Source organism: Rhincodon typus, chromosome 4, assembly GCF_021869965.1.
Source record: "Rhincodon typus isolate 14 chromosome 4, sRhiTyp1.1, whole genome shotgun sequence".
NCBI lineage: Eukaryota > Metazoa > Chordata > Chondrichthyes > Orectolobiformes > Rhincodontidae > Rhincodon > Rhincodon typus.
Window position 1 is genome coordinate 29,196,908 of NC_063335.1, and position 22,322 is coordinate 29,219,229.

Genomic DNA, 22,322 nt, shown 5'->3' on the forward strand with positions numbered 1-22,322 from the left:
AATCCTTTTCTATTGTCATTGTAAACCTGAACAATACTATGATCAGTGTCTCCCATTGATCCTCTACTGACCGTTCTATTGGGTCCACCTCATTTCTGAACATCGAACGAATATATACTGCTATAGAAAAAAGTTCCTGAATGCAATCTAGGAGCATTTTTCACTCTGCCATCTATGCTGCTACAGTCCCAATCTAGATCCAGGTAGCTAAAGTTCCCTATTATAAGAACTGTATAATGTTTGTATCTGTCTTTAAGGCAGACTTGCTCCTCTATATCCTTCACATTTAGTTGATGGTCTATAGAATACACTGAGCAATGCAATTGCACCCTTTTGGTTCCTTAGCTTCAGCCAAAATGATTCTGCCCTCAATTCCTCTGGGTCATCCTGCTTTTCCAGTACTCAGTGTAGTCCTTAAGCAATTGCACCATCTTTCCTCTTTTTTTTTCTGAACACCTTTTACCCTGGAGCATATATCACCCAGTCCTGGCCTACCTTGAGCCAGGTTTCTGTTATTGCAACACTATACTTCCATGTGGTAATCTGCTTCTGTAATTCCCTAATCTTAGTTACTACACTCCGTGCATTCCCATAAATGGACAGTAGCCCTGATTTAGATTTCATTGTGTTCACCCTTATCAAACTTCACTTGTTAATTTTCTGTACCGGTGCTGTCTCTCCAAGTGTTTTGTGCACCCTGCTATCCTTTTCTAATACTCTTACTTGGTTCCCACCATGGTTTTCTCAAGTGAAAAAAAGAGTTTAATTACCTACTGTCCTGAGAAAAATAACAAAACAAACAAAATCAAACACATGCACAAGCACAGGTATAAAGCTTTAAAAGTAGTTTGTCTGGTATAATTGAAAGCTTTAGAATGTAAAGTTTATAAAGAAAGTTGTTTGAGTCCTTGAGGTGCCAGAACCTAACTTGAGGCCATGGTTGTTTAATGAAGGTCTTGTATGCTTAGCAGTGGTGAAATTTATGAATATCCATGTATTCGTGCTGAGTGAGTTTTTATTCTCTTATTTGCTTTATCACTGGGTGCTGTTTTTCAAGAAGCTGAGGTAGGTAGGGGAGAGAGTATTCCGGTTATGTGTTACAAATTCACTTTCATTTTCTGCCCCATATTTGTTTGTCTGAAATACAGTTCATTTGCATATTCCCATGTATGGCATCTTTATTTTCAAGCTGGATAATTTGCAGGTGATTTTCTAGAAGGATGTAAATTAAAAATAGGAGGCAAGGGTTTTTTCACTTGTGGCTAAGTTTCTGTACCTTTTGATAAAAGGTACTTTTGGCTGAGATAGTCTTCATTCATCTCATATTGGTTTCATATTGGCTTAACCTAGTCAGTTGACTGCTATGGCTATCTTAGATTAGTTTTTCTTCCTTTTTGTTTTAAGTTATTTTTGTCTATAAACGGTCTTGAGCATTAAAATCATTGATGACAGAAGTTGAAAATTGATAATCCATATTTTGTCGTGACAATTTCCAGTCTTGAAACAGGGTCCTAGGTGAGGACAAGTTAGTAAACCCCTCCCTTAGCCATTAGTTTTGAAGTACAAATTGCTATGTTAAATCAACCATTCATAATTCTTACATTGATAATTTCAGTAAACATAACACGTTAAATTACAAGAAATAGTGTTTGGTAGAAGGCTTTCAGTAGACTGTTCGATTCCCAACCAGAATGTTTTATAGTTGAGACCTATGTTTAATTGACCCTGTACAGTAACCACTAGATTGGGGAAAGGGAATGATGGGATACATGAAGATAGCAAAATAAATGATTCCACACCAAAACTGACACATATGTTGGGTGATCCAAAACAGTATTAGTAGTAATATTCACTCCTGTAAAACTATGTTGTTTCCCCCATCCTATGTTTCTGATTGCATAAGGATGTATTGTTGAAGCTTTTGGGGTGGGGAAGAAAGTGAGTTGGACAATGAAGTTGCACTTAAAACTGAATTTAATTGTTTGTCTAATGTTTTTCCCCTCATGCAGGCAAAGCTGGGCTTTGTGCAAGAGCCATGCCAAGGCAAAAAGAGCTCATCGTGTTCAAAAGACAGAGTCAGATTCAATCCCCCTATCAATTGCATGACAGCAAGATTTTTCTTGATGATTCGGATGAAAGCTTCTGCCCATATAGTCCACAGAACCATAATTAATAACTTAACCTTGGATGAGATTCTGTTCTTGATGTAGCTCACAGTGAGAGAGAGCTCTTTGGTAAAAAGAGATGAGTCTTGTAAGAATATATTTTCCCAATGCATTTAAAATTTGATTTGAGCAATATTAGTTGATGGTGATGCTTGTGTTAGAAACAAAATACTGGAATGTATAGTTGGATAAGGTCATATATGTACACCCATTAAAACAAAATATACAGCTCTTTAGAAAGAACTACACAGTCACTTGTCTGCCCTGGTTTCTAGGGCCTGTGCAGGGACTGCAGCTTAATATAATAAGTTGTCAATATTTTTGTTTTGGCACTTTGCTAAAATAATCGAAGTCACCAAATGTGATTAACCATGATGAAAAATAAAGGTGTCAATTGCCTTATCACAGCAATATTCTTGACAGATCTGAGATTCACTTAAAGGTTGATTGTTCATAATAAACTAAACTATGATATTGAAACATTTAAGAGCTGTCCAATTGGTGAAGACAAAAATAGCTGCACTTAAAACATTTGCTGCATTTTGTTTATTTCCATGGTGTGCAGACATTTTTGCCTGAGTACTTAAGTGGGGATGGAATATCCATTGCTTTGAAACCTACCAATTCTAAAGCAATTCATCTTTGCTTCAGCATAGGTTCAAATTCAGTATTTAGAAAATTCTGTACTGATATAAAAATCTTTCGTTTTTGGCTTTGATAGTATGTGATGTAGTAAAATTGGAAAATAAAAACTCTTTGTCTTAAAGTTTAGCACCTATTTTGGGGAAAAAAAAAGAGCTGCAATTGAAGATAATATTGCTTTCTGAGAGGGAACTAAGGATTTTGGTTCAGTATTTTTCAGAGTTCCACCACAAATCATTTCGATCCAAAAACTTTTGGTGCTGTTCTCTAAAGTACTCCCAAAATGGACCTAACTTTGGAGTTAAGTGAAGAAAATTTTATCTTTTTAAAAAAAACATACTTGCTGAAATATTTATTTTCTTGTTGCTTCATTCAGTTTGCTTAGTATTAATCAGAACATCATTAATTTTATTTGAGTTTAAAAATATCATCAAGTATTTAGCTCTGGTGCAGGTAAAACAAAAGTAAGCACGACAATATGTTTTTTTTAAATCACAATTTGAGTTCCTTTATCCTCACTCAAATCACTATATCATCCTATCAAGTGCATGCGCGCGCGCGCACACAGACACAGACACAGCTTTTATTCCTCTCAGGTTGCAAATTCTGAGAAAAACTGATGTCTTTCTCCATGATTAAAGGTGCCATTCTGTAGTGTGTCACTGGTAATGGTAGTATTTATTATTGCAGTCAAACAGCGTGATTATTAACTGTAGCAGATGATTTTACAGTAACTGTGTGTCATGAACAATTTTAACAAGACTAAGTTTTGGTTGCAAAGGAAATACTACCAAATATTGTCCGATTTTTGAAATATAAGCTCTGATATTGCCATTGTAACAAGGTAGTTTTTACTCCTTAAATGTGGAATCATAATGCACAAACCTTAATCAGTAAAACTACATAAGTCTGCCTTACTTATTTTTTAAAACAAGATATTCATAATTCCACTATTATATAAAATATTTAGAAGGTTCTCTGGAGGGAAACCTTGATGATTTCCCTTTTGCAAAAACAGAAAGTTGAGTTTCTGTTTTTCATTTAGACTGTGCTTGGAACAGCCAGTATTGTTGTCTGTTAATCTTAATATTAACTTAATTTTTCTTTTTTAATAGGCAGATTTCATTTAATTTATAGTGATCTTTATGGCAATTGAATCATTTGCAAAGCTGCTTAGAGACTTGCAATAACCTTTACACATTTCGTAATATTTACATTCTTAGCATGCAAAAGTGAATGTGCTTTCAGACAATATTGATTAAAATATAATTAAATTTCACAGGAGTGGTGAGTTTTTCATGACTCTTAGAAATGAGCTGTACGCTGGCAGTTTGGGCCTTAATATTAATGATTCATTTGCTTCTGGATTTGTTTTTAGGATTTATGAGGATAACAAGACAACTCCATTTAGCATGTGCATTAAAATTCATTAGCAATTTTCCATGGGATTTTCAACTTTATTGTCCTATGAAGTGCGATAGCAGAACTCATGCAAAGTATTATTGGACACAGCATTCTGTAGAGAGTGATTTAACCAAAAAACAAAATATAAAAATGTAGATAAATTGGGACTGCAAAGCAGGCCTAAAGTTAAATATCCCATGGAGCTGGACTTTTTTGCAGTGTTTGCCATCCAGTTATTAGAATATGTTGTAATTCTCCTTGAGTATGTATGGATAGTGTACTGTATATATGCTTTATTTTTAGTGGAGAAAATGTCCCTGTTTAAATGAAAATGACAACAATTAATAATAGTTGTAAGAAATATACTGACATTTATGATAACAGGACAACACTGGCAATGGTTCAGCAAATTTGGTTTGTTTATATTTGTGGTTGCTGTACTAAATATCTAAAATGAATTCCTCTATAATGTAACACCTGTGTATTATAAAAGTATATATTGTACAGTACTATAAGTGACTTGTACAGTACTTGGAGTTCTTTTCTTGAATGCTTATTAAACAAAGTGGTACACACTAGAAGTACCAACTTGCTGTTAGCATGAGTTATGAGCATATACAAAGGTGCAATAAATTAAAATGTTTCACGTGCATATTGTTCAAGAATGTTTCAAACTGTTTTAACTGCATTTTTTCCTTCTGTACATATGTACAGGTCCCATAGAAGAGAACTTGGTATTTTATCCTTGCACCCCAAATAATATTTTCACTGATCAAGGAAATACTTTTCCTTAATTTATATTTGTAGCATTTATCTGACCCATACAATTTGAGAGATAAATACTTCACTTAACATTGCATTCTGGGTGTTCAAGATGTAGGAACTAGATTTACTTAAGTTGCTTTAAATTATGATTCATTTGTAACATTGCCAAACAATTGTTTCAAAACGTGTATCAAGTTTGGAGAGGTTTGGCCATTGTTAATTTTCTTGCGCCACTGTGTCACATATAAAAATGACCGGACAAATAAACACTAGTTAATCTATTCTATCCTATAAAATTGTGCTGTCTACTGCATCACAATGCAAGTTATGAAAAACATTATATAAACTCAAGCCAGTTATGGAAAGTACGTTGGAAAATTATTTTCAGATCTTTTTAGGTGATCAAAACTTATGCAGGAAATCATATACATTCTGAATTATGTTGTTCTAGAACACTAGCTAAAGAAATGTCCAGTTTTTAGAGTCATACAACACAGAAGAGGCTCTTCCGGCCATCTAGTCTTCACCAATGTATCCACATGTCCCATTTTCCAGCACTTAGCCTTGAATGTTATGACATTTCAAGTCCCATCCGCATACCCTATAAAGGTTGTGAGGTTTCCTGCCTCTACTACCGTCTCAGGCAGTGCATCCTGACCCGAATCATCGACTCTCCTGCTCCACAATGTATTGACTCTGACTCCAGCGTCTGCAGTTCTTGCTATCTCCGGTGCATCTGGGTTCCTTGATCATATCAAAAATAACTTTTTTTAAGCTCTTTCTTTTAACTCGTGTTTTAAACCAGATAGTCATCTTATGGATTTTTTCTGCACCTTTTCCAGAGCTCTAACACAATGTGAAGGGACCAAACTGTACATAGCAGGTCATGTTACAGTTGTATAGGACTTTGGTTCGACCACATTTGGGATACTGCCACATTGGTCGCCACATTACCAAAAGGATGTGGATGCTTTGGAAAGGGTGCAGAGGAGGTTCACCAGGATGTTGCCTGGTATGGAGGGCACTAGCTATGAAGAGAGGCTGAGTAGATTAGAATTATTTACATTAGTAAGACGGAGGTTGAGGGAGGACCTGATTGAGGCCTACAAAATCATGAGAGGTATAGACAGGGTGGATAGCAAGATGCTTTTTCCCAGAGTGGGGGACTCAATTACTAGGGGTCACGATTTCAAGATGAGAGGGGAAAAGTTTAAGGGAGATATGCGTGGAAAGTTCTTTACGCAGAGGGTGGTGGGTGCTTGGAACGCGTTGCCAGCGGAGGTGGTAGAGGTGAGCATGATAGCGTCATTTAAGATGTATCTAGACAGATATATGAATGGGCAGGGAGCAGAGGGATACAGATCCTTGGAAAATAGGTGACAGGTTTAGATAGAGGATCTGGATCGGCACAGGCTTGGAGGGCCGAAGGGCCTGTTCCTGTGCTGTAATTTTCTTTGTTCTTTATAGTGTTGTAAATTAGCCTTTACCAAGTTGAGTTGACAGAAACAAGTACCTGGTGCCCTCCAGCATTAGCAAAACATGACAGCCATCTGCTCAATCAGCGCTTGTTAATAAAAGTAAAAGCAAAGTACTGCGGATGCTGAAAATCTGACAGAAACAAAGTGCTGGAGAAACTCGGCAGGTCTAGCAGCATGCGAGTCATATACAACTCAAAACATTACTTGTGTTCCTGTTTTTCTACAGATGCTGCCAAAACTAGCACTTTGTTTCTGTCTTTTCACTGGCCAGTTTCTCACATTCCAGCTTCAGACTGTAATAAAGGAGAGAACAGCTTAATACCTTTATGTGAAAAGATATGAGACAATTACCAGGAGAAAGCAACAGTCTTTCCAGAACCCAACTGACATTACCGCAATGCCACTGCTTACCCACTTGACTATCTAATTCTGATATGACCTATTGAAATGATAAGTACTGACGATGAAGCTGCTAAATAAGAATAATTTAAAGATTTCAAGTGACAGAACTGTTACTATATTCTTTGGAAGGTTGTTTCATTGCCGATTGTCCTTAGGAAGAAATGATTGTTGACAAGCTGTCTTCGGAACAAGAGATCCTAATAAAAACAAAGTGCTGGAGAAACTCAGCAGGTCTAGCAGCATGCGAGTCATATACAACTCAAAACATTACTTGTGTTTCTGTTTTTCTACAGATGCTGCCAAAACTAGCACTTTGTTTCTCCAGCAGTTTGTTTTTATTAGGACCTCTTGTTCCGAAGACAGCTTGTCAACAATCATTTCTTCCTAAAGATAATCGGCAATGAAACAACCTTCCAAAGAATATAGTAACAGTTCTGTCACTTGAAATCTTTAAGATTCATCTTTAGATTATTCTTATTTAGCAGCTTCATCGTCAGTACTTATCATTTCAATAGGTCATATTTGATTTAAATAGTCAAGTGGGTAAGCAGTGGCAACGTGGTAATGTCAGTGGGCTAGTACTCCAGAAACCTGGGGTAATGTTCTGGGGACGTGGATTTTAATCCCATCATGGCAGATGGTGAAATTTGAATTCAGTACATATCTAGAATTAAAAGGTCGTCTAATGACGACAATGTAACAATTGTTGTAAAAGTTCTTCTAGTCTATTAATGCCCCTCAAAGAAGGACACCTAGAGGTGCACGTTGCATAGTTCCTCAAAAATTAAGTCGCAGGAAGACAGGGTAATGAAACATGCTTGCCTTCATTGGTCAGAACATTGAGTATAGGAGTTGGGATGTCATGTTGTGGCTGTACAGGACATTGGTGAGGTGACTTTTAGAATACTGGTTCTGTCAAATGGGACTACATCAGTTTAGGATATCTGATTGCCATGGATGAGTTAGACTGAGGGTTCTGTTTTCACACTGTATAGCTCTATGACTCTACAAAATTGTCCAGCACCATGTGAACTCCTAATGCAAAGAGGACTAAGAACTCAATCCCTGCTCTCACTTATGCATTCATGTTATAAGGACAAATACTGTTCCAGCTAGATGTGATGCCAAATATGATAAGGCACACTCCAACTAGGCAAGATGGTCTGGATTCAATGCCAAACTTACCATGGACACGTGTTTGTGACATAACATCCATGGCCCTAGATCATTAAAACAATAGGTTGTGTAATGCAGTAAGATGGAACAGGCTTGCACTGGTTGCCATATAGTCTGTGGACGCAGTCATCTACCCGATTTAACCAATCAGAGAAACTGCATCCATTCATCAAATTAGTTGAAAATGTGCATTGCAAATCAAAGTCAGCTACCAATTCCCTCTTGCCCAGGAAAGTCTAAGAGACAATGTGCTGGACTCAAAGCCCTGATTTCTTCACCCGAAGAGTGTTGAGCCTGTGGATTTAATAACCCCAGGAAGTAGTTGATGCCAAAACATTGAATGTATTCAAAATGTGACTAGATATAGCACTTGAGGCAAAATAGATCAAAGGTTATGGGGAGAAAGTAGGGTTAGGCTATTGAGTTGGATGATCAGCCATAACATGAAGAATGGCAGAGCAGGAGCAAAGGGCTGATTGGCATCCTCCTGCTATCTTCAATGTTTCTATTCCCTTCAGAGGAGACAAGGACCCTTTGACATAGACTCATATGGGGACAACCATTGTGGTCTTTAAAAGAAGAATGGAGACAGGACAAGAGAAGAAAACAACATTTAAGAACTGAATATACCAGAGTTCAAGGTTGTGGATTGTTGCTTTTCACAATCCAGAAACCAGCATTAGAGATTTTGAGAAGATGGAGGAGGTGTGAATTTTAATGGACTGTTAATAGATTAATACTAATCTACGTCTGAAATACGTCTATGTGATATCATATGGTGATCATACAAGTTTGTGGAAGACATAAAACAGAACAGTAAGATGTGTTCCAGTAAAGCTCCTGTTTCATAATGAGTCTGCAGAGGTATTTGAATCTAAAAATAATTAAGGCTGATATTTAATGCAAAATCATTACATAAGTAACTGTACTTAAATACCTTGCTTTCTGTAAATTGCACTGGGGCCTCTTAGGGTCAGTGAAAATAACTGATATAAATGCAAGTCAGAGATAGTAAAAACTGCTGACGCTGGAGTCAGATAACACAGTGTGGAGCTGGAGGAACACAGCAGGCCAGGCAGCGTCAGAGGAGCAGGAAAGTTCACGTTTCGGGACAGGACCCTTCAGAAATGGGAGAGGAGGAAGGGAGCTCCGAAATAGAGAGAGGAGGGGTGGGCAGGGGAAGGTAGGTGGGATGGTGATAGGTGAGTGCAGGTAAGCAGTGGTGGGGATTGGTCAGTGAGGTGGGAGGAGCGGATAGGTGGGACAGAAGGTGGACAGGTTGTGTCAGATCAAGGAGGCAGGGATGAGAGGGAGGCTCGGTCATGGGATGAGGCCGGGGGTGGGGAAATTTTGAAACTGGTAAAGTCCACGGTTAGACCATTTAGTTGTAGGCTCCCAAGATGGAATATGAGGTGCTGCTCCTCCAGTTTCCAGGTGGTGTCATTGTGACACTGGAGGAGGCCCAGGATGGACATGTCACCCAGGGAGGGGGAGTTGAAATGGTTCGTCACTGGAAGGTGTTGTCGTTTGTCGCGAACAGAACGCAGGTGCTCTACAAAGCGGTCTCCGAGCCTCCATTTGGTCTCACTGATGTAGAAGAGGCCACACTGGGAGCAGCGGATACAATAAACCACATTGACAGATGTGCAGGTGAACCTCTGTCTGATGTGAAAGGTTTGTTTGGTGCCTTGGATGGAGGTGAGGGGGGAGGTGTAGGGGCAGGTGTAGCACTTCCTGCAGTTGCAGGGAAAGGTGCCAGGGCTGGTGTGGCTAGTGGGGAATGTGGAGCAGAAGAGGGAGTTGCTGAGAGAGTTTGAACAGTTCATCAACTTTACTAACACCTTTCACCCCAAATTCAAATTGACCTGGACTATCTCTGATACCTCTCTCTCCTTCCTGGACATCTCTATCTCTGGTAACCACCTCGAAACCGACATCTATTTCAAGCCTACTGACTCCCACAGCTACCTAGACTACACCTCCTTTCACCCACCTTTCTGCAAGAATGGGATCCCCTACTCCCAATTCCTCTGCCTCCACTGTGTCTGCTCCCAACATGGGGCGTTCCACTCCCAAACATCCCAGATGTCCTCTTATTTCAAGGACCACAACGTCCCCCCCCTCGGTGGTCAAAAATGCTCTTGACCGCATCTCTTGCGTTTCCCGCACCTCTGCCCTCACATCCCCTCCCTGCAACAAAAACAAAGATAGAATCCCCCTTGTCCTCATATATCACCCCACTAACCTCCGTATTCATCGTATCATCCTCTGTCACTTCCGCCACCTGCAATCCGACCCCACAACCAAAGATACATTTCCCTCCCCACCACTATCTGCCTTCTGTAGGGACCGGTCTCTCCACGACTCCCTCGTCCGCTCCACACTCCCCACTAGGCCCAGGTCCTCTGATGCTGCCTGGCCTGCTGTGCTCCTCCTGCTCCACACTGCGTTATCTATAAATGCAAGTTTTTTTAATACACTAAGTTAAACCCTTGTCTACTTATTCCAGGAACATAAGCAGCAGAAGAAATAGAAAGCAGCAACATAAAGATGGCAGTAACACCACTCCCCAGATTTTTTCCCACTCTGACACCATTTCGAAGTGTCAAATGTTGTGACCTCTCAGTGAGAACTTTGAGAGCAAGGCCCTTTTTAAAGTGAGGGGAGGTGATGGCCCAGCCAAATTATCACTGGACTACTAATCCAGAGATCCAGGTGATGTTCTGGGAACCCACGGTCAAATCCTGCCATGGCAAATGGTGGCATTGAATTTAATAATAAGTCTGGAATTAAGAGTCTAATGATGTTGCTGGTTAGGGGGAGAAAACTCCCATCTAATTCACTAATGTCCTTTAGGGAAGGAAACTGCCCTCCTTACCTGGTATAGCCTACATGTGACTCCAGACCCTCAGTAATGTGCTCTTGAGGTAATTAGAGATGGGCAACAAACATTCATTCCAAGATGGGACCATATTCTATAATTTGCTGTTTGTAACACGAGTAAAGGTTTATTACAAACATACACATTGTGAGAGATACTGAAACTACGATGATAAACCTAAGAATTGCAGATGATACAAATCTGAAACAAAAGCAGAAATCGCTAGACAAACTTCAACTGAAGAATGGTCATTGGACTCGAAACAGTAACGCTGTTTCTCTCGCAACAGACCGGCTGAGTACGATGTTTACATCTATTCCTTTCCATATTTTTTGATCATACCGTTCAGAAATGTTATAACCCACTTTGGGCTAAGGTGGCACTTGAACCCGGGCCTCCTGTCTCAGAAGTAGGGACACTAGGTGTCACAGTGGCTCAGGGGTAAGCCCTACTGCCAGAGACCCGGGTTCGATTCCAACGTCGGGTGTGACCGTGTGAAATTTGCACATTTTCCCCGTGTCTGCGTGGTTCTCCTCCCACAGTCCAAAGACGTGCAGGTTAGGCAAACTGGCCGTGCTAAATTGCCCACAGTGTCTACGGGGAAATGCAGGTGTGGACTCGAGTAGCCTGCTTTCACACTGCAGGGATTTTATGATACTACAACACCAACCTGGCTATTCCTGTTACAAATGTTTTGACAAAAAAAGGACTTAATTGAAAATAAACTGTCACATTATGGTTAGGTTTTTTTGCAACAGGCACTCATCAATGAGAGACTTGCCCATCGCCGGCCAGCAGCAGCAGCGGTGTTTGGAATCCACACAAGATGGCGCACTCGATGTTGGCTCTCAAGGCGCACGGGCTTCGATGTAGACTACAATTCCCAGAGTGCCTGTAACGTGCCCGCGCAGTCGAAGTTCGCCGTCAAGGCGCACAGGCTTCGATGTGGACTACAATTTCCAGAGTGCCTGTCACGTGCCCGCGCTACAGCTCGCGCCGCCCCCCTCGCACGGCGGGCCCTATGAACGGTCAGGACGCGTGCGCACATTCAAATGTTGTCGGGGAGTGTTTGAGAGGGAAGGCAGGGCGCGAGATTTGGCGGGATATAGAAACGGAGCAGGAGAGTGGCTGAGAGGCAGCAGTGGAGAGCTGAGCTCCCCTATAGCCACATACATACATACATACATAGTCTTTCTCTCTCCGGGCTGCTTGGGGATATGGTGACCCCACCGCTGGTACTCAGTCAGCCAACAGCGACCTTCAGCCCATGTATTAATGATCGGAGACTAACCATCCCGGAGCCCCCGAGCGGAGTGATTGATTGAGGAGGTGGGGAAGGCAGAAAAGGGAGACAACCGTCCCTGTCAGTGATGGCCAAGCGAGCTCGGAGGTGAGTGCTCTGCGGGTGGTTTCTCACTCATCGGGATTACTAGCATGGAACATTGAGCTGTCTTTTTTTTATTTTTGAAAGTTGTTCTGGCTGTCAGCTGCCTGCAGCGAGTTACACGGAACCTGCGATGTTTGCAGTTATTCCTGTACAAATGTATTATCAAAACAAAACTAAATGAAGCGCCTATGGATCATTGTCATATTATGATTAGTTTTGCAAAAGGCAGCTTTGCGTATGTTTACTTTCAGCTAGGTAAATTTATTAGGGAGCTGCTAAAGTTCAAAGTTGAATATGCACAGTGCATCAGGTATAACGTGACAAATTTTCAACCTGTTGAGTTGTCATTCCTGTGTTCTTGGAGGTATAACACGCCACATCATAGCTGGGCGTGCAACATCGCTGTGAAACTGATCACAGAACCTGGCCAAAAGTAAAATTGGCAGCAGTTGGCCAATAGCAATTGCTAGGATTCGGTCCAAATCACTACCGTCTTTAGTTGTCAAGTTGATTGTAGGCTTAGATTATCCATGAATAAATCGATAGAATAACATTACCCAGGTTTTGTTTTTTTTCTGTTGCGTTAGAATACGAGGAGAGAGGAACACCAACTATCTTTAATTAAGGTCCGAGTTTTATTTTCTGTCCTTGAATCTCACGTGAATTCCACCGTTTATCGTGAAAGCGTTAAATGGGATCTTCAGAATAGTTTTAACGAGTACCAGCTAAATGGATTTAGGTTTTCTTGCCTATTCTTCCATGTAATAAATGACAGAAATCAAGTCCATTTCATGTAAGCTAGAAATAAGTTAGTTTACCCTGATACGTTCTTGGTACTCGGTATTCAGGTGAATAATTTTATCTGAAATGACGAGTTAATCAAGCAGATTTGTAGAATGGTTCCAGTGTGGAAGGAAGCCATTCAGCCTATTGCCTGAGCTGTCTCTCTACAAGAGTAGTTTGCCTAATCCCATTCCCCTTGATCTTTTTCTGCAAGCTAACACTTTTTTTAAAAAAGACTTTGGCCACTTATCCAATTCTCTTTTGAAAGCCACGAATGAATTTGCCACCACCCCACACTTAGGCAGTGTATGCTGGATCCTAGTCACTCAGTTGTTGTTTTGAAAAATTGTTTTTCCTGCACTGTTTGTTTTATCATTCACCTTAACTTGGTGTCCTCTGGCTCTTACACAGGACTATAGCTTCTTCCTACCCATGCTATCTAGATCCCTGATGATTTTGAACACATCTATCAAAAACTTCTCTTAACCTTCTCTAAGGACAATAGCCTTTTCTCTTAACTGAAGTCTCTCATCCCTAGAACTATTCTCACCAATGTTTTCTGTTCTCACTCTGAAGCTTTCACACCCTTCTTGGAGACAAAATTACAGTTGAGGATAAACGATGAGGTTTATCATTACTACATTGAATTTTTACTCGACTTCTATTCGTAAACGAAGGATGTGTTAATTGCTTTCTCAATCAGCCCAGCCACTCTGTACAATACATGCACACATACACCCTAGGTCTCTTTCTTCTTGCACCCCTTAAGAATTGTGCCTTCATTTTTTTCTTGCCTTTTCTTGAATTTTCTAACAGAATGTAAGTTTCACTTTGTATTAAATTTAATCTACCCACTCCCATCAACCTGCTTTGACCTCTTGAAGTGATTGCTCTACTCCTCAAGTTCACACAACTTCCAAGTTTTCTGATCTAAATTTTTGAAATTGTGCCATCCACACAAATTTGTCATTAACATAGATCAAGGAAAACTAAGTTCATAGCACTGGCTCCTGGGGAACCCTACATCAACCACATATCAACCATTCACCACAACTGTTTCCAGTCTTTCAACCAATTTTGTATCCACTACCTATGGATTCAACTTTATTGGCAAACCTGTTATGAGACATTTTATCAAATGTCTTTTAGAAGTCTGTGTACACAACTTTTAAACATGTTGCCCTCAACTGTTCTGTTACTTTTAACTAATTTAATTCAAGTTTTTTTTCTTAAATAACGTGAAATTCAAACACAAGATAAAAGTACTCAGCCAGACAGGTAACTCTGTTTTTCTTCACACATGCTGCCTAACGATGATCTGTTTTTCAGGCCTTTGCAGTTTTTAATGCTTTTGTATTAATTAAATATGATTCGGCCTTGATAAATCCACACTTTGTCGAAGTAACTGTTTGTCCTGAATTATAATTTCTAAAACATTTCTTAACACTGACTGGCCTGTAGTTGCTGAGTTGATCTTCACTCTCTTGCTATAATTACAAGAGGATTGGAAGATTATGATCAGTGCTAATGTAATTTCCACCATTTTTCCTTCATCAGACAACCTCATATATATCATCCACTTTGGTTTATCAGCTAAGTACAGCAGCTGTAGTTAATACTTTTATCAATTTTTAGCCTTTAAGTCTCTCAACTTCCTCTTTCATTATGGCTTGCACAACATCTTCCCTGGTGAAGATAGATGCTAAGTCATCATTAAGTAACTCAACAATGTTTTCTGTCTCTGTGACTATGTCTGAATGGGTTCTGCCACTCCTCTTGCTACCTTCTTATGTTAACTGCAAATCTCTTATACTCCTTCTGCCATTTTCTCACACCTGTCTGAAATTTTTGTATTTAGCTTGGATCTCATTTGTATTTTGAACTGATGTTTATCACACAGAATCGTTCACTGCTTCATTTTACTTTCTCCCATCATTTGATTGTTTGTGACCAAAATTTCCCTTCGCGAGACTTTGCCTTGACTTGTGCTCAACCTTTTCTGCATCAGAGACCACTTCAGGCTCATTTATCGCTTTGTCTACCAATATCAGTGGCATTCTATTTTACCTGGATCAGATCTCAATTCTTCAGCAGTCTACTCCTAAAGGAGTCCACCAAATCCTCCCACGTTCTTTCCCATTGTCTGTGGAGACAGTTTAATGAGTCCTTTTAAAATCTCTTGATCTGAACTTTTCCACAAATCTGAAAGCTTAAACTTTCTCAACTCTAATAATCTGCAATTTTTTAAACAAACTCTCTCCAGGGTTTGACATACCTGAAACCAAACCTTAGAAGTAGCTTGTTTTCTGAAGTGCTTCTAGGAGAGAAACTAAACTGGCTTGTAAACTCAAAACTAGTGTATTCTGAACTCTTTTGTTTTTTTAAAAAAAAAGACTTGCTCATCCTAGATTCTTTGGAACTGTAAACAAATCCCAGCAGCTTTGTATGTTTACTCTATATCTGTCGTAAACCCCACGTGATACATAAACAACTTTTCATTTAACACCATGGGTTTGCAGTCATTTATTTGTAGACATTTACTGGATTAAGTCACTGTCGTAGAAAGAGAATGACCTTGTTTATTTTTATGAAGAATTTTGTCATTAAAAAATGCTCATACAATACTTTTGCAATCCAACCTCCAAAAATGATAAATCACACATCTTTAATCATAATGTCCTTTACAATTTAATGCTCCTAACTATGCTATTTATTGTGTCCTTCCAAATTGATATCATTAAACTATTCCATCTCCCGATCGTGGGTAAATATAATGAAAAGCTAATGCTGCTAGGTGGATGGCGCAAGTCATATTGTGTCACTTTGTATTATTCTTACTGTGTCCAACCACTTCAATTCCTTAGCCATGTCAGTCAGCAACATCTGAGAGAAAATAGAGCTGACGTTTTGAGTCTGATATGACTCTTCAGAGTTCTGACTTATCATTATCGGACTCGACATTAACTCTCTTTCTCTCTCCACAGATGCTGCCAGACCTGCTGAGTTGCTTCAACATTTTCTATTTTTACTTCAAATTTCCAGAATGCACAGTATTTTGCATTTATCCTGCCACATTAATAGCCTCAAAATTTAAATTAGGTTTTATAGACACTTGTCATTTATAAATACATGCTGGCTTTCTGATCAGTTCATATTTGTCCAAGTGCTCAGTAATTCTGTACCTAATGAGAGTTCTGACAAATTACCATCGATCACTAATTCCCAAAACTCTTGTCACTAGAAAATGAGCATGTGGGCACCTTCGAATGGGCCCATTATTCCAAGGGCAATTGGGGATGGCCAAGAAATGCTAAACTTGAGTGAGACCCATATTCCATGAATGAATTTTAAAAATATAGTATGCTGAAGGAGTTGATTCGAGGTTTACCAAAATCCACCAGAGCAGTTTAGTGCTTTGTGACATATTTCTTCTGTTCTAGTGTTGTCTGTTCTTTTCCTTTCCTCATTTTCTGTTATTCTTCTGTGTTGCTATAATTTCTTGAGTTTATTACATTTTATTTTGCCCTCAAGATAACAATCAGTGAATATTCACTTAATATAGTGGCAACACAGGTCTATAAGGTAGTCAAGAAAGCATACAGCACGCTTGCCTTCATCGGCTCGCGCATCAAATATAAAATTTGGCAAGTTACGTTACATCTGTATAAAACTTGTTAATTAGGCCACATTTGGAACATTGCATGCAGTTCTGGTCGTCATACTACCAGAAGGCTGTGGATGCTTTCGAGACAGTGCAGAGGAGGATTACCAGGATGTTACTTGATCTGGAGCCTTTAAATTATGACGAGAGATTGGATAAACTTGGATTGTTTTCACTGGAAAGAGGGATGCTGAGGGGTGACCTGGTAGAGGTCTACAAAATTGAGATTAGTAGATCGGGTGGATAGTCGGGGGCCCTTTTCCAGGATGGAAAGGTCAACTACAAAAGTGCACAGGTTCAAGGTGAGAGGGGGATAGTTTAGGGGAGAAGTGCAGGGCAGACTTTTCATACAGAGGGTAGTGGGTGCCTGGAATGCACTGCCATTTGAGGTGGTGGAAGCGGGCACATTATCAAGGTACGTCTTAAACATTGCTAGACACATGAATGAGAGGCGAAGAGGGATAGAAACTGTATATGGGTAATAAATAGTGGGCCTAAATAAGGATTAAGAATCAGTACAGGCTTGGTGGGCCAAAGGCCTGTTCCTGTGCTGTATTTTATTATGTATGGAATTATTGTTTGAATCTAATGTCACTTTTCACAAGTCTATAAACTGAAGTGTCTCAAAATTTGCTGTGCTATGTAATTTTAAACTTTGTGAAGTCACCAGATAGTGCTATGCCGTAGAGGATAACTGCAATTACCTTTCACAGTTCAGTCCCTTGTGCCTTACAGCCAACCTGCTGACAGTCAATAGACAGGAATTACAGAATGTACAGAACATGCAGTTTTTCCTCAAATTCATTGTAAATAGCAGCTGCGAGTAGACTCAATATTTTCTGGTAGAGAAATCTAAAGATTGATTTGACAAGAATGACCAGGAAGTCCTGGAGCTACTAAATTGCCAGAACAAGGCACTCCTGAAACACCACCAAAACCTGAAAAGAAGAATGCAGGCGTATAGACACAGGCAGACTGAGCTCCAACAAAATTCCCATGGCCTGAAGAACAGATGGAACGTGGAGACAGTGCAGGAAATCCAGCAACTTGCTGATAGCCACGACACATGTGGATTCTTCAGAGCTGTCAGAACTAAGAAACAGTGGATTTCAAGGACATTGGCAATTAGAGCTCATTGGAAGGAACAATTCGAGGGTTTCTTGAATAGAGAACCACTCCTTGACACATGCTTGACTTCATACTATTGCATGTTACCCATCACCGGAGAATGAGAGTTGCCAAAGATTTGAAGAGTTTTGTTTGGCCCGACTTGAGTGACGAATGGGAAGTTTTTTGGTATCTGTTGAAAACGATGGCTAGCCAAAGTTTTTAGTTGGACTAGATGGCAGAAGAGTAATGGGCACAACTGTGATCCAGAAGATATGTTGTAGCCTTGGATGGGTTGGCACCTACTTTTGGATCTAGTTCACTAACAGATTACAAGGACCAGGGGAAAGCTAATATCTGTGGGTAGTGAAGCCGAGTCAGTCATAGGTGGGTGAAATGCCATGTCACAGAATTAGTGAAGATGAGGGAGCTACTCCATAGACCACAAGGATTGCACGTGATCAGGAGTAACAATAAAGTGAAATATATTGAAATATTTTTATTTGAAAATTTCAAAACTTTTTGCCTAGATTACCATTATGTAGATTGAAATGGGTTAGGAAAAACAAAGGTTCTACATCCTACACGATGTTTAATTTGTGCAACACAGAACAAAACTGCATAGGATTTTTGAGTGGCTATATAATTTTTAATTAATGACTCTGGAAAATATTAGTTACGTTCCTGAAAACAATAACATTTTTGCATCCTGAATGGAGCAGAGTTATAAATTCTGGTATTTGAAAGCTAGAATATGCATTGGAGAGAGACCTCTTTTTGTTATCTTTGTAGTTGCACTTGATATGTCATTGTTTCCACAATAAATGATGTTTACACTGTGTCTAAACAAAAGCAATTAAGTTTGTTTCAAAGTTAGCATATTAAAGTCATAGTGAGGTAGGCTTTACGTAATGTAGGCATGGCACCTTTCTTCTTTCCAAAAAGATTTTTTAAAAATTGTTTTCATGGGATGTGGGCTTCACTGGGTGGGCTAGCACTTATTGCACATCCCCAGTTGCCTTTGAGAAGATGGTAGTGAGGTACCTTTTATAATGGTGTAGGTATTCCCACAGTACTGTTATTAAGGAAATTCCAGCATTTTGACCCAGCAACACTGAAGGAACTGTGATATGTTTCTAAGTTGGGGTATTGAGTGGGTTGGAGGGGAAGTTGCAAATGGTGGTTGAGAAACTAGGTTAACGTACTCAAAGTGCCAAGTAGCTGACAGAATTTGTATTGTAGTTTGCATATGCGTATCTATCAGAATATTGTTTCTGTTTTAAAGTATGACTGTAATGTTAACTGAGTGAAGAGTGACTCTGATACTGGATAAGGTGGGAAATCTGAAAATGAGTGGTGGGTAAGGTGAGATGTGGTCATCCAATCCAAAGGAATTTAGAGGAAACGATAGCAATATAAATTCAAGGATGTCATAGAATCACAGAACCCTACAGTGTGGAAACAGGCCATTCAGCCCATCGAGTCTGCACCGATCCTCCAAAAAGCATCCCGACTGGACCCATCCCCCTACCCTATCCCCGTCACCCTGCATTTCCCGTGGCCAGTCCGCCTAATCTGCACATCTTTGGACTGTGGGAGGAAACTGGAGCACCAAGAGGAACCCCATGCAGTTGCAGAGAAAGCGTTCAAATTCCACACAAATAGTCATCCAAGGGTGGAATTGAACCCAAGTCCCTGGTGCTGTGAGGCAACAGTGCTAACCACTGAGCCACTGTGCTGCCTGAGCACTGTCATGTGGTTCATTTTTTAATAGTATCTTCCTTTGATATATTTGTGGGAGCAGTGCAAGGCAAATGCCTTTTCTCCAACAATGCTACAAAGCAGTCATGATTAGACATAACTCAGAGCATCAGGAGTATTGTCATTTTCCTTCACGTTTTCAGTGTCGTAAACATTCTAGTACCTAATCAGTCTGAAAAGATGTGTATAACTGCATGCTCACCAACATGTGATGCTCACCACTACCCAGTCCCTTTCGAACTGTTTTTCAAGTGAGTGTAAAGAGTCTCACCATCTTTCATTTTCTTTGTGCTTCTTCCTCGCATCACCACCTTTCTATCCACCGCCATGCTCCCTCAGCCCTATGCAATGTCTTGTATCTTCCTGATAGTCACCCTCATCTAATGCTAGTGATGAATGTATGCTAGTGTTATTACTCTTTGGCCTGTTCTTTCCTTTTATTGCAAGACAAACGTGTACTAAATATGGAGAAAAGTGAAGGTGTTTGGGTTTTTCACAGATATAGTAACTGACAACTGGAGAGTTGGAAGCCATGGAAGATCAGTGGTGTCTCAAGTGTATTTGATTTCTGAGATGTGGGCACCTCAGCTGCCTGATAACAGAATCATATCAATGCCTTATACATGTTACATAACACTTGCCCATGTTTGCTTGATTTCAGCAGCAAGTGGGGTTGGATGGAGCAGTTAGGACTGTTATCCTTGGAGAAAAGTTTTGAGAAGAGATTTGATAGAGGTATTCAAATCTATGAGGGGTCTGGACAGAGCAGAAAGAATTGAGAAACAGAAGACACGGATCTAAAGTAATTGGCAAAAGGAACAAAGGTGATATGTGGAAAAACTCTTGGTGTGAAGTGTTAACTTTATATTCTCATTCTTGGGATATGGCATCACTGCTGGGCCAGTATTTATTGTCCATCCATAATTCCCCTTGAACTGAGTGGCTTGTTAGAGTCACTTCAGAGGGCAGTTGTGGGTGGAGGCATCATGTTTAATCCCTAAAAGGGCATTAGTAAAGCAGATGGGTTTTTACAACCATCAACAATGGTAACATGGTCACCATTAGATTTAAATTTTATTTTTCATATTTCTATTGAGTTCAGGTTTCACCATTTGCAGAGATGACATTCAAAACCATATTCCCAGAACAATAAACTGATCCTCTGGATTACTAGGCCATTGACATTACCACCATTTCGCCTCTGTTTGAGAGTTTGCTGCCTCATGCCTCGCCCTTTTTAACCCTTTTCCACTCCTTTGTGCACTCCCACTCTCCCTGACCACTTCCCTCCTGTGTGCCCTCTGACTCCCTCTTACCCTTGTAGCCTAAACTACCCCCCTCAAGCATGTGGCCCTCTAATTCCCATCAGTGTGGACACGTCCTGACTGTGTGCACTGTTCCCACATGTGTGCCTGACTTCCCCTTCCCCTACATCCCCATACTCCCCATCCCCCTCCTGTTGTTCCCCCTGTGCCTCTTGTTCGTACACCCACTGTGTCCCACCTCTGCGCACTCCCCAAAGGCCACCACCTTCCATCCCCCAGCATACTAGTGCCACTCCATGTACCCACCCACACCCTTGTGCACGCTCCCCCCCCCCCCGCCCCTCCGCTCTCGCCTGCTTTGTCCTGCAACTCGCTCCCTTGCTGAACCCTCCCCCCGCCCCACTCACCTCATTTCTTTATGTACCACTCCTCTTCCCTTCCTCCCTCACACAATGCTGCTTTCACTTCTCCTCCTTTCCCTTCCGCCTATGCTCGCACCTGCTTCCACCCTCCCACACATGGGCCCTTTGGATCCGTCCTTTCTGCCCGCACTGTTTTTCTTTTCCTCCTACGCTATGCGTGCACCCACTGCCCTGTACATGTACAATGCTTCCTATCTCCCGATGCAACCACATGGTGCTTAATTTATCCCCAAGCATGCACACTCTCTTCTTGCTTCCCTATGAGTGCCTCATTCATGCATCCATGTTTACTGACTTGCTCATGAATGAACAAGTGCTTGCTCAGGCGATTGACGTTTGGAATAAATGGGGCATTTTCAGGTAGGCAAATCTCGTGCTCTGACAGAGGGTTCAGCATTGGGACCTCGTCTATTTATAAGCTATATTGATGACTTGGATGAAGGGACTGACAATGTTTTAGCCAAATTTGCTGATGATATAAAGATGCATGGGAAAGCAAGTCGTGAAGGGGAGAAAAGAATGATCCGGGTAGGGATAAGGTCAAAAGTCGCATGACACGGGGTTATAGACAACAAGTTTGTTTGAAAACATTAGCTTTTGGAGCATTGTTCCTTCATCAACACCTGATGAAGGACTACAATCTGGTGTCGTTTGATTTTTGACCTTGTCCAACCTAGTCCAAAACCAGCACCTCCACGTCACAGGTAGGGAAAATAAGTAGCGTAAATGAATGGTTGAATATTTTGTCAGATTGGGAAAATGAGTTTATCTACTTTGGCAGGAAGAATAGAAAATATTCTTTACATGAAGAAAGACAGGATAATTTTGTAATACAGAGGGATCTGGGTGTCCCTGTGAAAAAATCGCAAAAGGTTAGCATGCAAGTACAGCAAATAATTAGGAAGGCAGTTGGATTGTTCACTTTTTTTTGCAAGAGGGGGACTTGCTCCAACTTGACAGAATGTTGGTGAAACTGCATTTGGAGTACTGTGTGCAGATTTGGTCTCCCTACTTAGGGAGGAA

The 22,322-nt window shown here is 40.4% G+C and overlaps 2 protein-coding genes across 6 annotated transcripts in view; both read left to right on the plus strand.

The window, feature by feature from the left end:
* Positions 1-5,267, plus strand: part of vcpip1 (valosin containing protein (p97)/p47 complex interacting protein 1) — a 31,464-nt gene extending 26,197 nt beyond the window's left edge. Inside the window, exon 4 of the mRNA XM_048595895.1 lies at positions 2,010-5,267. The gene's annotated coding sequence lies outside the window, so the exon portion shown is untranslated. The remainder of the gene's footprint in view (positions 1-2,009) is intronic.
* A 6,711-nt stretch (positions 5,268-11,978) lies between these two features.
* The window catches only part of mybl1 (v-myb avian myeloblastosis viral oncogene homolog-like 1), a 72,129-nt gene continuing 61,785 nt past the window's right edge, over positions 11,979-22,322 (plus strand). For all 5 annotated transcript variants that reach the window (XM_020532959.2, XM_048596334.1, XM_048596335.1 and 2 more), the window contains exon 1: positions 11,979-12,303. In XM_020532959.2, the coding sequence (XP_020388548.1) occupies positions 12,284-12,303 (20 nt within the window). In that variant the 5' untranslated portion in view covers positions 11,979-12,283. The remainder of the gene's footprint in view (positions 12,304-22,322) is intronic.